Raw genomic sequence first — 12,908 nt, forward strand, 5'->3', positions numbered from 1 at the left:
ATTACATAGTTATCCTGACCTATGAACTGCTTCAGTTTCACTGGGTTTCAGTGGCAGTTTCAACAGAAAATGGAATTATAAATCCAAGTTGCAGTTATTTTGTAACAGCTACAGCTTTGGTGTAAATAACTAAGCAGGACTGAGCCCAGACTTTCATTTTTTTCCCCATAGGGGATCTTGAGGAAGCCATTGATGCCAGACAAAATAGCAATGATTTAGTCAGGAGCACTCATTCTATTGAGCCAGGCTTTAATCAGCACTTATTCATACTGCCTTGATGGTGATAACATACCACCCCCACCACAGGCTATGTAATATTCCTTTCAAGGAAAAAGGAGGTAACTGGATAGTCTCTCCAAATACATCCAAGACAAAGTATTTTTTTTATTCCCTAAATATCTAGTTCAGTTTAGAGTATTCTCTTATACTTCCTGCTGTTAGCTATGATGTCTTTCAGTAGTGTTTACTATGACAAACCGCTGCCTAGTTTTCTCTCACAGGAAATGATTTCTGTGGTGAGGCCAGGGACTACTTTTGCACCTTATAACTATGCCCCTTTTCTAACAGTGATTGCTGGCAGCAGCTGGCACCACACCTGTACACTACCTACTGTATTTTACATCTGGGCTTTAGAGTGAGCCCAGTCTGCAGAGAATAAAATCTGGGAGAAATCTGTTCGCTTAAGATGCAAGCAAATCGTTATCAATCACAGGTAATTAAAACACAGCTATCATTATTATTTTTTAATTTATTCATTTACATTTGCCTTTTTACTCAACTGTGAAGCAAAAGTGAAAGACAAACGGGTACAATCTGGTTTATAGCTTCTGCTTCACTTACTTCCTGGAAGCAAACAAAAGACTGCAGAACAGAGCCAGTGTGGGGATGTGTTTGCTGTCATCAGATGGCTAAGAGCTGCAATGCCCTTTTCTGTGATCTGGAGAAGGTGGAGCTATACACCTCCTTGGATAAACTGCAAGGTAATAAGGGTGTGTTCTGCTGTCCCTGATGGGCTTCTTACAAAAGTGGCTGTGCAGTGTGGGATTCTAATCCTGCCTCTGGGTGCCCTCTGGGAGAGCATCTGCTACCTCAGTCTGGGCTTGTTGCAAAGGAGGAACTGTAGTATAGGGCTCTAATCCTGCTTCTTGGATAAACTGTGAGAAAGTGAGGGCATCTGCTTTCTTTCCTGACCGGGACTTTTGCTCTAGGAAGATACCCAGAGTGTCTCTGTATGGGAGCGCAATGGACCTGTTGAAGAGAGGCTCCTCAAACCCCAGCAGCTCTCGCACATGTCGTGAAATCTCCTGAAATACAAAACAAAATACCAGGAGGTTTCATTTCACAGAGCAACAGCTATTAGCATTCATTCTGTGTCAGAGCAGAAGGAAAAATAACTGAATTTCTGAATTCTGGAACAGTTTCATACTTGAACTTGCAGCTCAAGAGGCATCTGAACCTATTAGCCCTTTGTGACATTTGTAAAGGCAGAGCACACTGCTCAGTCTCCAAGGTTTACTGGTAGGAGTGGCAACACATCTGGTCTCTCAGTGGCACAAACAGCTCTGCTTTTCTCTTTGCACTAGCAAAACAGACAAGTTATGGGTGAATGAGCTGGAGTCTGTTCTGCCTAAAGCAAAAACTGGTGTTTGCTAAGTTATATTGTCAACAACAGAGAATATAGACAGAAGACATGTAAAAACTAATTAAACCCATAAGTCATATTGATCATTAAGAAAATGATGAGTGACTGAGGAGCTGGTCAGTGAAAAGAGCCTTGCCATTATTTTTGAAGTCACCTCTGAGAGTGTAACCTTCTGATTTGACTGAAACTTCAAAACACAATTCACAAAGTTTTGCTGATCTTTCACAGTATTTGCTCAAAACCTTTCCCCAACTTCAGCTTTGACTTTGAAGAGCAATACCCTACCTTGTGCAATATCAAAAGAATACTGGACTAGTATCTTCAGTAGTTTTGATATTTAAAATACCAGTACTGTGGAATTAAAACCAGTAGTGACTTCATTGTCCATGCTGTGTAGCTTCCACATAATTCACTGTGTAGCTGCCCTCTAACCAAGTGCCATTTCCCCTAAATTGCAAGAAGTGTCTTTCTTTCTGAGCTGATGCTATCACATTTATTCCTATAGTAACTATCTCAGTTTCAACTGTTCACAGCCTTTCACTGGTATTTCTAGTTGGGAATCTTACGTGTAGAGGATTATGGCCTTAGTTTGTATCTGCTCTGCTGCACATTTCCTGAAAGACCAAATGAGCCACATCCCACTCAGAGCTCTGCAGGCTTGGGTATTAATCAAGAGTAAAGTTCTCCACAACACAGACAACTAGCAGGATAATGCACAATCTTCAGGAACCTCTAGGTTCCACTGAAGTCTGTGAGATGCCCCAAATTCACTTGCAAGCTATGGAAAACACTACAGAGAAGCTCGTTTCAAAGCCTGATGCACTACGCTGGCTATTGCTTATCCTGTCTCTGAGGAAATTCATTTTCTGCAGGAGGAAGAACGGATTATGGTTGACATCTCTAACCCATGGCTTAGTGTTTCTCAGCAGATGACCTACCACCATGCATAATCCTTATATCCCAATGTGAGGCTTACAAAGCCTGTGACATTCTTGCCATCTTTGGTAAATGCAAGTGGCTATAAAGGCTGTATCTGCTTGTTCTAGAAATACTTTTTAATGGCTGTTGTCTGGAAAACTAAATTTAATTTGGTGCCTTCTCCTTCAACTAACAGGCAAAGTCACGGCACCAATCAGTAATATATTTCATTTCAAACAAACAGTTAAGATTGTGCCGCCAGACAGAACTGTGGGGAAACTGCTTTTTGATGCTTTGGAATAAAACAGCGTTCCTGCTCTAATCACTGGACCACAAAGACTTTTCTTTCTTCCTGGTTATTTGAACTTATACCTTGTGTCCTCTGGGGAAAGCAACTTTAAAGTATGCTGCAAAACAAACAAATTGTTTGTTTTGCAGCCCTCTGTGGTTTCCATTAGCAAGGGGAAGAGGGTACATAAGTCAGCTTGTTTAGTTTCTGAACCTTCAAGAGGCTTTGGCAGGCCAGACTGTAGCCCTGAACTTCAGTCTAGCTAGATTAATTATCAGTGCGTGCTACAGAAAAGATGTAGGTTTGAAAGGAAAATGACCAGACAAATACAAGTTTATAAAATGAGGAAGACAGAGATGCTGTTTGTGTTCAGCAAAGTGTAAAACAAGGAAGTAACAACGAGTTCCCCTCTGCTGCCCGGGATCAGTGCCTCAGTTGCTGCAGGTTAGATCTGACCAGATTTTTAGAAGTACTGCGAATCAGTAAGTGGAAAGTTACTGGGGAAAAAAAAAATCTCTGAGGGATATATAAGCTTCGTTTCAACCTAAGAGAGGAGCATGCATCTTGCTAAACAATTGCATGTGGTAAGAGGAGCACACAGTCTTAAAGATAGGCTAAGTACTTCCAGCTGTTCAGTTTCGGGTTCACTCTTTGAATCCCAGCAATCTGGTTGGCAATAGCCTAGCTTGCACGCTAACAGAAAGGGTCAGAGCTAGGCTCCAAGGGGCTAAGGTGCTCCGGGACCCGCAGACCGCCGCACCTGCATGTGGCCGAAGTCCGTGACGCCCATGGCGGGCAGATTGGAACAGGTCACAAGGACGAGGCGGCGGCCAGTGATGCCGTTGCCCCTGAAGCACTCCTGGGCAGAGAAGCAGAAGGAAAGGCGGATGGGCAGCGGGTCACCCTCGGCCACTACCGCTCCCGCGGCACTCGCACACTCACAGAGAGAGTTGGGTGCCATCGGTTCAGGCGGCGGTAGGGGAGGGGGCTTCCCACTCGGGCCCGCAGTCCCGCACCTCGTACTGGGGGAAGCCGAGCTGCACCACCCACTCGGCCACCTTCTCAGCGCTCCAAGACAGGACGGAGCAGGCGGACCGCGGCCATCCCGCGTGCCCAGGCTCCGAACCCTCCTCGGGTTCCGGACCCTCAGCTGCTCCCGGCCCCGAGGGCCCCGAGCTCGGCTCCATCGGCAGCACTCCCAGGCCACCAAGGCAACGCGTCCTTCCGGGCTTCCCATGGCAACCGCCACTTCCACCACCCCCACCCTGCTAAAAGCCGGCAAGGACGCCTGCGTTCCGCGCCCCCTGGCTCTGCGGAACTTTGTGATTGGCTGTGTTGTCGAGGGGGGAGGCTGAGGGGAGAGCACCTAGGTACCGCCCTCTCCCTCCCGTCCGATCCACACGCACCCACTCCGTTCTTCTTGCTCCACCCGCGTTCGCACTCGGGTTTTTCCGCTGGCATCGGCGGCCGCGTTTCGGCTCTACTCGGCTCTTTCCGCTGACGGCGACCGCAGCACTTCGGCCTCACTCGTCTCTTTCCGCTGCGGCGGGCTGCCGCCTTTGGGTCCGCGCGCGTCGCCCGCTCAGCCCTGCCCATGTCGGACGTGCTGGCTGCTGCCGCCGGCTCCCGCTTTGAGCCCCCGGCCACTGGGACGCCGGGCGGCTGCGGCGTCCCCGGACCCCGGCACCTCTCAGGTACGGGTTCGGCAGGGGAGGGGGCAGCCGGTCTGGTCGCGGCGGGCAGCAGGAGCGGCACCTTGCCTGCGCTCTTCCCTCCCGGCGGCAGCGAGCGCCTGCAACCCGGCCCAGGTCCCTGAGAAGTACCCCCAGCAGCCGATCGGGCTGTCCGCCGGCTGCGGGGCAGTGGAGGGAGACCGCCGCGATGAGGCGGCAGGCCCCGGGGCGCCTATTTTAGCGCTCGTTTTGAGGCCAGGGAGAGTACCCTGAGTTTCCTTTTCCGTGGTGGGTTTCCTCGTCTCTCCGGGAGAAGCTTTATTTCAACAGTGACAGTTTGCTTCGGTAAAAATACTGTACCGCTAAGAGCAGCATCTGGAGTTGTGCCTTGGATAACAAGTGCTGTACAGGGTGGGCTGGCTGCTGGCGCGGCGAGGGGCCGGCCGTGATGTCCAGGCATACCCATCTGCAGCTGGTACCCGCGCTGTGCCCCGGGGGCTCAGGGTTCCGCTGCCGCCCCTACCCCCGAAACTGCAGCTACAGTTCCCGGCGTTTATTTTCCGGCAGGCCAAGTTTAATGTAGGTTTATTAAAGACAGGGTGTTTCCCTCCGTGAAAGAGGCCTCCATCTATCCGGGCGCTGGGCTACCTCACCTGGGGTCTCTGTCGTGAGCCGGCGTCCCGGAGCTGTATTGCTGGAGAAGGCTCCCAGCTCGAAACGGGCTCCGCGAAACAGCCATCAGAGAGCTGATAACGATGTGTCATAACGGAGCTGCAAACACAGGAACTTGCCGTTACCCAGTTCACTGCCTTAATGCGATCAGACAGCGGGGCTGTGGAGCGTGTACCGCAGCTGTATGGGGACAGAGCTTTCCCGGAGTTCAGGAGACTCGGGGGAGACCAGGAGCCATCTTTGTAGACAGTCCTTTTAGCAGTGAGCTAGGAATTTCCATCTCGTCAGAGCCCTGTGGGAACTGCATGATTGCTTTTTCCAGGGCTTTGTAAGCCCAGTTTTAAATGATGCAATTTGGCCTTGTTTTACCCTTCTAAAGTTAGGGATGGTGCTGCCTGAAATAACTGCTTCTGAGAGTAGTTCTGCATGAAAATGTTTTGTTCTCCCAGTCCTACGGTTAAGACAATTATAAATCTTTGTTCTGCAAGGTGCTAGAAGGCGGTAGGTTGGACTGGATGATCTTGGAGGTCTCTTCCAACCTGGTTGATTCTATGGTTCTAGATACAGATCATAACATGAAAAACTAGTTGGTTCAGCTCTTTGTTTCATCACCACGTGACCTTGTCAATGAGTGGTGGCTGTAGTTTTTCCTTTATGTGTTCTAACCCCCCAAATTTGTTACACTTTTTGTCTGTATATTCTACTTGTTTTCAGAAAATGACAGCTCAGCCCTAAAGACAGAGCCTGGAGATCAGCTGGCTGATTCTTTGGAGTCTAGCACTAATCAGAACAGGTGGGAAAATCTTTTTCTGTGTTGTGACCCACATGCATGACAGCCTGTCGCAGCCCTGTGACCTCCTCTGTACGGTAGTTGATCGTGTGCAGGTGAAGAGAGGGACTGGAGACGGAGCTGGCCGCTTTGCGACAGAGTACGCCGGAATCCCTATAGCAAGGGCTGTTCGTACAGGCTTAAGGTTGTTTCAAAGGTTATGAAGTGAGGAAGTGTAGTTCATGGCTCAGCTATTCAAATCAGAGTCATTCCCTTTGGAAGGTTTTGTCGTCCACTGTAAGAGCTAATAAACTCTCAGAAGGAGATTTTCTCTATCCTGTCCAAAGAATATTTTAATAGTTGGGCATTCCCACTGTCTGTAATTCTGGTGGAAGCTGACTAAGAAAACACCTTGTACTGTCTTCTTGACAGTGTTTTGGTTTTTTTTTCCTTCACTCTGTTTTCTGTGTCACTCATTTGTTAATGCTGCTATTATCGTGTTGCTGTTGTATGTTTTATGGTCTGCTTCTCTGTGCAGCACATTTGAATACAGCTGAGACACCTGGGTGCGCCCAGGATCTCTTGGGATTGCTAATAGGAAAGGCATAACAGGGCACTTAAATAGGGGGCATTTTCAGGGTGGCTGTCAGAACTGTTTTGAATTGTTTTACTGATCCAGCTGACCTCTTGTGGAATATCTTGCAGTAACTGGCATAGAAGAAGTTGTTCTTTCTTGAGCAGAAAAGTTGCTGCTAATTTCTGCACTTAGTACAATGCTGGTGAGCAGGCATGGTGCTGTCTGAAGGAGGGTAAGCACCAAGTATCTGCAACTGAAATTGCTCCCTTGGGTTCACATGGAAGATAAGCACATGGAGATGAGGACAGGACTGGTGTGCAGAGGGTTCTTTGTGCAGTTGGCAGGTGCTAACCACAGAAGCTTTTCCCCTTCATTGCATTTGAATTTGAGTTTCAGAACAGAGTGATTCCTCTGGCTGTGCCCTGGATGTAAGTGCTGAATTTAGTGCACTTTACCTCTGACAGGTCACAGATTGGGTCGCTCCTGAATGCTGGCATGACAGAGGATTTGAAGCAAGAAGCTGGCACTTTGAAGGACCAGGAAGTGTCTGAAGCAAAAGAGAAGCTGCCTGACCAAATCCAGTCTCTCAAAGAGGTAGGTGGGTGTATCTTCAGTCTGAAAGCAAGGACAGTGGTACGGCAGTAGTTCTCCCACTCTACTGTTGTGCTTATGACTGTGGAATTGAGGCTTTAAGGGTTGTGTTAAGGCAAAAGCAGAATTACCATAGATTCAGTTGTACTTTATTCTGTGCATTGGCTGGAGGTAAACGTTAACTGATTTGCAAAATCCTTATTGTGACTTTGGATAGTCCTCACTTCCTTGCAGTTTTTGTCTCACTAAGTCATCAAGTTTATTTTCACCTTCTGCCTCTTGTCTGGGGCTCTTGGGAATTACCTTCTTGCAGCTTTATGGAAAGAGGAATTGAAAGTGACTTCTGTCTTGTTTCTTTTGTTGAGCAGCTAGTTTGCACTACAGATGAATCAGGAGAACTTGTGCAAGTGGCACCTAGCTCATGAGCTGTGCCTTTCCCTATGAGGAGAAAGGACTGGCTGTAGTGAACCAGTGGACTTGTAACTAAAATGCAGCAAATGACAGTGTGATTGTGACTGTAGTTTAGGTACATATGGAGCTGAAAGGGTCTCCATAAAGAGAGACTCGTGTCTTGGGAATTCTTTGTTAAGTCTTTATGGCTGTTGCTTTGTTGAGAGATGACAATTAACTCAGGCAGAGGCAAAGATGTGCCTGCCCAGGGACTCCTGGTGAGGCCAAGGGGTATGTAAAATTACATTTGACTTCAAAGTTCATAACTTCAGTGCATTGGGGGAAATAATGCAGAGAGTTGTCTCTGAGCCAGCCATTTCATTTTAACTGGTAGAAACTTGTGCAGATTCTTGGCTTCATAAAGATGCCTGAGTTATTAACAAATTGTTTTAAACACATCTGGGGACATTCTTACCACCATGGTCTTTATGATGATGGTTTTTATGTTCTTTGTGCAGAAAGCTGTTAGGATAACCAACTACCATGTTCCTCAAGGAGCAGGGGATATAGTTATGATTCAATCAGATCACACTGGTGCTGTGGATATCCTTTCAGCTGAGCTGGAGACTGCAGACCTCCTTGGGGAGCAGAGAAAAGGTGAGTACTGAGGCCCCTCCTTAGGTGCCTGCTCTGCCTAGAAAAGAACAGAGGCTATCCTGGAGACACTGTTAATTCCTGCTGGGGATTTGGGTTCCTGGCTTGCGTGTGGGAAAACTCCACAACCAACGCTTCTGAGAGCAGGCTTCAGAATGCGAAATCTTCGCTGATTTCAGGTAGCAGTTTGTCAGTAGTGAAAAGCCAGGTGGGCCCATTGATCTTTTGCCTTGGTTCAGCTCAGCCTCCCCCTCTGGCTCCACCCACCATGTGGACCACTGAGAAGATGAAGGAATTCAAGGCCAAGATGGGAAAGGAGAAGAACGGGCAGATGGTGGTGAAGCGAGGCGAGGTGGTGACGGTCCGTGTGCCAACGCATCCTGATGGAAAATGCATTTGCTGGGAGTTTGCTACAGATGATTACGACATCGGATTTGGAGTCTATTTTGACTGGACCACAGTTACGAGCACGGCCATTACTGTGCAGGTCAGCGAATCCAGTGATGAGGAGGATGAAGAGGAAGAGGATGAAATTGAAGGTTAGTGCAGAACTTACAAAGGTTGATGGGTGGTGCTTGTTACCATGCTGCTGAGAGTGTCTGTCGGACGCTGTAATTTTTGTCTACTTTGTTTACTCAGACCACGTGTTATCTCTGCAGCCTTTTGGGTTCTTGGTTAGGCTATGATGAGAAAGCATTTAGCCCTTCCTGCTGCAGCACATTTCAGTGACTGTCCTTCTCCAAGAGTGTTCTTAAAATTTAACACATTGAAAAATAAACCCAGAATTCACTTGTTCAACTTCTACTTGAGAAACGGATTAGAATCTGAAATTTTAACTTGACTGTTTTTCTTAGGCTCTCAGACAGAGAAATTTCTGGTGGTGAATAGGAGCAAAAGAGTTGAGGGGTTTGTGTGTGTTTTGTTTTGGTTTTATTGGTTGTTTTTTGTTTGATTGGTTGTGGGTGGGTGGGTGGGTTGGCTCATTTGTTTTTTCTCCTATTTCATTAGTAGCTCTCACTGACTGCATTGGAGAGGAGTGATGCCTGTCTTTGTGCTTCTGAAACACACAGTGACATCATCTGTTCTGTTGCTTCAGTGTGTGTGTGACCAGGGTAGATGGGAGGCTAGTGTCAAATTAATTTTGCAGGTTATCCTGTATGAAGAATCCTCTTGGAGACTAATTGATGGCACAAACAAAGTGATGTTGTAGCTAAGAGTTTTCCCACCTTTCTTTTCCTTCTGTATCACTGGATCGCTTGTGGTACATGTAAAAGAAAAGCAGTGAGGTATCTAAAACATAAGTGCAGGGAGAGAAGACCAGGCTGGCAGGCAAGTGGATACTGTCCCATCAGTATTCCCAAGAGAACTGTTCCTTACCAAATTCTTTGTCATGGTAAGGAAAGCTGGACTTTTTGGGTGTTATTTGTTGGGAGGTCAGAGCAGATGCTGTGCGTAATGCTATCATAATTAGCTTTCTGTATACCTGCCTGCCTCTGACACATTCTGGTCTTGATAATGTTTTGCTGGACTGCCTAATAGCTTAACTGTCTCTGGCCTACTTACTTGTCTCCTCTTTTGCATTCAGGACTCGCCCCTGTTGGTGATGTAGAGAGAGGCTCTAAGAGCTACCTGCGGAACCGCTATGGGGAGATCCTGCCTGTGTACCGAAGGAACAGCCACCGGGAGGTGCAGGCAGGCAGCCACGAGTACCCAGGCGAAGGCATCTACCTGCTGAAGTTTGATAACTCCTACTCCCTCCTCCGCAATAAGACTCTGTTCTTTCATGTCTATTACACTAGCTGAAGAAACAGGAAGGGGCAGGGACAGCAGGCAGGTAATGGTGAGTGCAGCAGGCTGCCACCCAGCCCTGATACTGCCTGATGGGCACTGTTGTGTGACAGAACTAAGGCACAATTCTGCCGGCTTCTCTTCAGATGCTAACTGGTTTCTCCCCACACCCTCCTTGTCCGCTGTCCCAGTGGAGAAAGGTAGCTATTACCACATGGTAGCTGCTCTTTCTGTAAAACTCTGGGAGATCTGCTCTGTGTGGGCATTGGCTGGACCTTCATGTCATAGCTGAAAAATGCCCAGAGGCCAGGTTCAGGTGGTCTTGATTTTGATCTGTTGTGCTGGTACAAAACAAAATGAAAATATTCTTGATCTGTTACTATTTTGTGAATACCTTTTCTGACTCTCCTGTTGCATCTACATCACTAGAGGGCAGCTGTCGGCTGCAGTGAGACAAAAGCACAGCACTTAGCCACCGATAGCCTCATCACCTGCCACCAGTACAAGTCCACCAGCAGCCAGTGCTTCCTTCGCTTCTGTGGGTGGTGGTGCATCTGGCCAGTGGCAAGGCCAGGCCAGAACAGGCAGGCCCCAAATGGCAGTCACAGTGTGTAGTTGAACGGGATGGGGGGAGGGTGCACTTCTAGGAGCCCATAAGGTTTTCCTACAGATTAAGAATTGGGTGTTATACCTGTTGATTGTAGGAATATGTGTGATGATTAAAACTTGTGTGACCACCAGAAGTTTTTCCTACAATCCAGATGTGAAGCAGAAGAAATTGCGTACTGCTGTGCTGAATAAATGCAGAAAGGTTGGTGTACAACTATTAAACGTACAGGAAATGTTTCTTAGTAGCCTGGTGGTTCACTGGTATTGCTGCCAGATGGGTTAATACCATGTGTGGCAAAGAAAAGGCTCCCAAGAGAAAGTGTAGCTTATCAGCTGCCATTGCTGTTGCAAAGGTATTGTCAGGAAAGAACACCTGTGCTCATAAACTCGAAAGGTGTGGGATTTAACCAACCCTTTCTGTGAACCAGAATCACCAAGGCCATTGCTAACCCTGACCACATGAAAAAGGATGGAGTTCCATGGCATGTGCTGGTGGCTAGCAGTGGTATTAGTGATCATCATCTGCTGAAGTACTAGCAGAATTGAGCAGGGATTAAGTTAATCCTTCAGAGATGAATTTTAAATTGCATTTTGTCTATAACTGTTGTTTATTTTAATACTTTTAACTTGAAATCATTCCCTTTTCTAGGAATACTGCTGTATTTATATTTTGATACCTCTTTGCAGAGAAAGAATATGGCTGTTTGCATGGGGATTCCAGCAGAGTTCTGAGTTTTGTTTTTAAATCCTCTAGGTAAAGCACCTCTGCTTGATCCATTCCCTCTATTGAGAGGAAATGATGGACAAAATGATTTTGGAGTAGTTAAAGCCAAAGATTTCACTCTTGTAGGAGGGCTATGTATTTCATATTTAAGGCTATAGTGTAATGCTCTGCACTCTGCCCCATATTCAAGCTCTTCTGCTTACTTACTTGCTGCCCCAGAGAGCTTAGTAGGTCAGGACTGTGTGAGAGAGAGCTGTCAGTCCACTGAAGAGCAGGCCAAGACAGGGGAGCAGGAGGAGTAGAAATGCAAAACCCACTGGTTGGAGCACAGTGCGAGCAGGCAGGGTGCAGAGCTGGTCAGGGTAAAAAGCAAGAGTTGTTGCTGCTTTGGGCCCTGAGACTGGGAGAAAAACAAATGCCTTTTGTAAAAGAGAGTGAGAGTTGCACATGTGGGCAGGGGGAACTGCAAAGCTGCCTTATTTAAGCAGGGGCAACCACAGGACAGCCTTGCAGGGAGACAGAACAGCAGGGCTTGCTACCTGTCAGAGTAAGATGCTCTTTCATTTAGCAGCTTGGGGAGGATTGTTCCTTCCTTTAGCTTCTCTTGGGGGAGATGAAGGACCATCCTGTGGCCTTCATACAAGCACTTGAATCAGGCCTGATCAACTTGGGTAAGGCACTCTCCTTTTTCATCCTTTTTCTGTCAAGTTCCTACACACTGGGTAGAAGAAAATAAAAAGGACTTTTCAGTCTCACCACAATGTCAGCACTGTCCCACTGAATGACTTTGGTCCATTGCCTTGAGACCCACAGAACTCTGTATGCACTTGCTGGTTAGTGTGTGATGCACTGTCTTGTCACTCACTCTACTTTGTCATTAGGACTTGCTTAAGATGAAGGAAAGCCTGACCTGTACATAACAACAGACACTCTAGAGTTACTGATCCTCAGTTGCATGGTTTATTGCAAGCTAGTAGGTTATCTCCACTAAAAACTATTTCCCTTACAGATTGGCCTCCCTGATGCTAAGTCATGGCTACTTCCCTCTTCTGTCTGTGTATTGCTTATATTAAGGTTCAAGATGAGTTTTGTCATGTTGTAAGAAATTAGTAAGCCTTGCCTCACAACCAGCTTTGATCATTCACTGACACACAAATAGCATGTGCCAGTTTTCAAGCCATTAGTGGTTTTAGTTAAGTTGCACTATAGGTGGTATCGTGTTGCTCACTTCTACCTTTCTGAAGTGTGGATCAACCTTTAGTAAGGCTCAGGTCACTTATTTGGCACCATGCCTGTCTCTTCATCTTACTGACTTAGGCCCAACAACAGCACCAAATATGGTGTCATCCCAGTCAGCATCCACCTGGTCTGCAAATGCTGTGTGCCCACAGATGGGCCTGCTGCAGTGGAACTGAAAGCGTTCAATGTATGTTACGTCACTGCTTAACTTTTCCAGAAGTGTCTGTTATCTCTTATAAACACAGAGTATTTAATCTGTAGGAAACACAGTAGCTTCACAGTTGTACAGGATTATTCCTCTTTAATTTTCCCCCTCTGTTTTCCTTTAATTTCCACATTACACAAGTATGTTGCTTCTGGGCTACTCAACATT

At 46.9% G+C, this 12,908-nt stretch overlaps 2 protein-coding genes across 2 annotated transcripts; one reads left to right on the plus strand and one right to left on the minus strand.

Moving 5' to 3' along the window:
• Positions 1 to 812: 812 nt before the first annotated feature.
• Positions 813 to 3,707, minus strand: SAMD15 (sterile alpha motif domain containing 15). The gene is made up of 2 exons (XM_054162222.1): positions 3,610 to 3,707; positions 813 to 1,304 (listed from the first exon to the last, which is right to left on the minus strand). Exons 1-2 carry the CDS (start codon positions 3,637 to 3,639, stop codon positions 1,047 to 1,049), a joined length of 288 nt encoding a protein of 95 aa, XP_054018197.1. The 5' UTR covers positions 3,640 to 3,707; the 3' UTR covers positions 813 to 1,046.
• Positions 3,708 to 4,350: 643 nt separating this feature from the next.
• TMED8 (transmembrane p24 trafficking protein family member 8) lies at positions 4,351 to 10,179 on the plus strand. The gene is made up of 6 exons (XM_054161994.1): positions 4,351 to 4,543; positions 5,909 to 5,987; positions 7,005 to 7,134; positions 8,040 to 8,178; positions 8,415 to 8,714; positions 9,761 to 10,179. Exons 1-6 carry the CDS (start codon positions 4,444 to 4,446, stop codon positions 9,976 to 9,978), a joined length of 966 nt encoding a protein of 321 aa, XP_054017969.1. The 5' UTR covers positions 4,351 to 4,443; the 3' UTR covers positions 9,979 to 10,179.
• The last annotated feature ends 2,729 nt before the right edge of the window (positions 10,180 to 12,908 follow it).

This window comes from Dryobates pubescens, chromosome 5 (genome assembly GCF_014839835.1).
Source record: "Dryobates pubescens isolate bDryPub1 chromosome 5, bDryPub1.pri, whole genome shotgun sequence".
In the NCBI taxonomy this organism is placed as follows: Eukaryota; Metazoa; Chordata; class Aves; order Piciformes; family Picidae; genus Dryobates; species Dryobates pubescens.

What these genes read in the sequence shown, in the direction of transcription:
- SAMD15 (XM_054162222.1), bottom strand. Translation starts at nt 3,639, where the DNA reads ATGGGCGTCACGGACTTCGGCCACATGCAG. An exon ending in CGGACTTCGGCCACATGCAG is followed by an intron (nt 1,305 to 3,609) that starts GTGCGGCGGTCT and finishes TTTGTATTTCAG; the next exon opens with GAGATTTCACGACATGTGCG.
- TMED8 (XM_054161994.1), top strand. Translation starts at nt 4,444, where the DNA reads ATGTCGGACGTGCTGGCTGCTGCCGCCGGCTCCCGCTTTGAGCCCCCG. An exon ending in AAATCCAGTCTCTCAAAGAG is followed by an intron (nt 7,135 to 8,039) that starts GTAGGTGGGTGT and finishes TTCTTTGTGCAG; the next exon opens with AAAGCTGTTAGGATAACCAA. An exon ending in GGAAGAGGATGAAATTGAAG is followed by an intron (nt 8,715 to 9,760) that starts GTTAGTGCAGAA and finishes TTTTGCATTCAG; the next exon opens with GACTCGCCCCTGTTGGTGAT.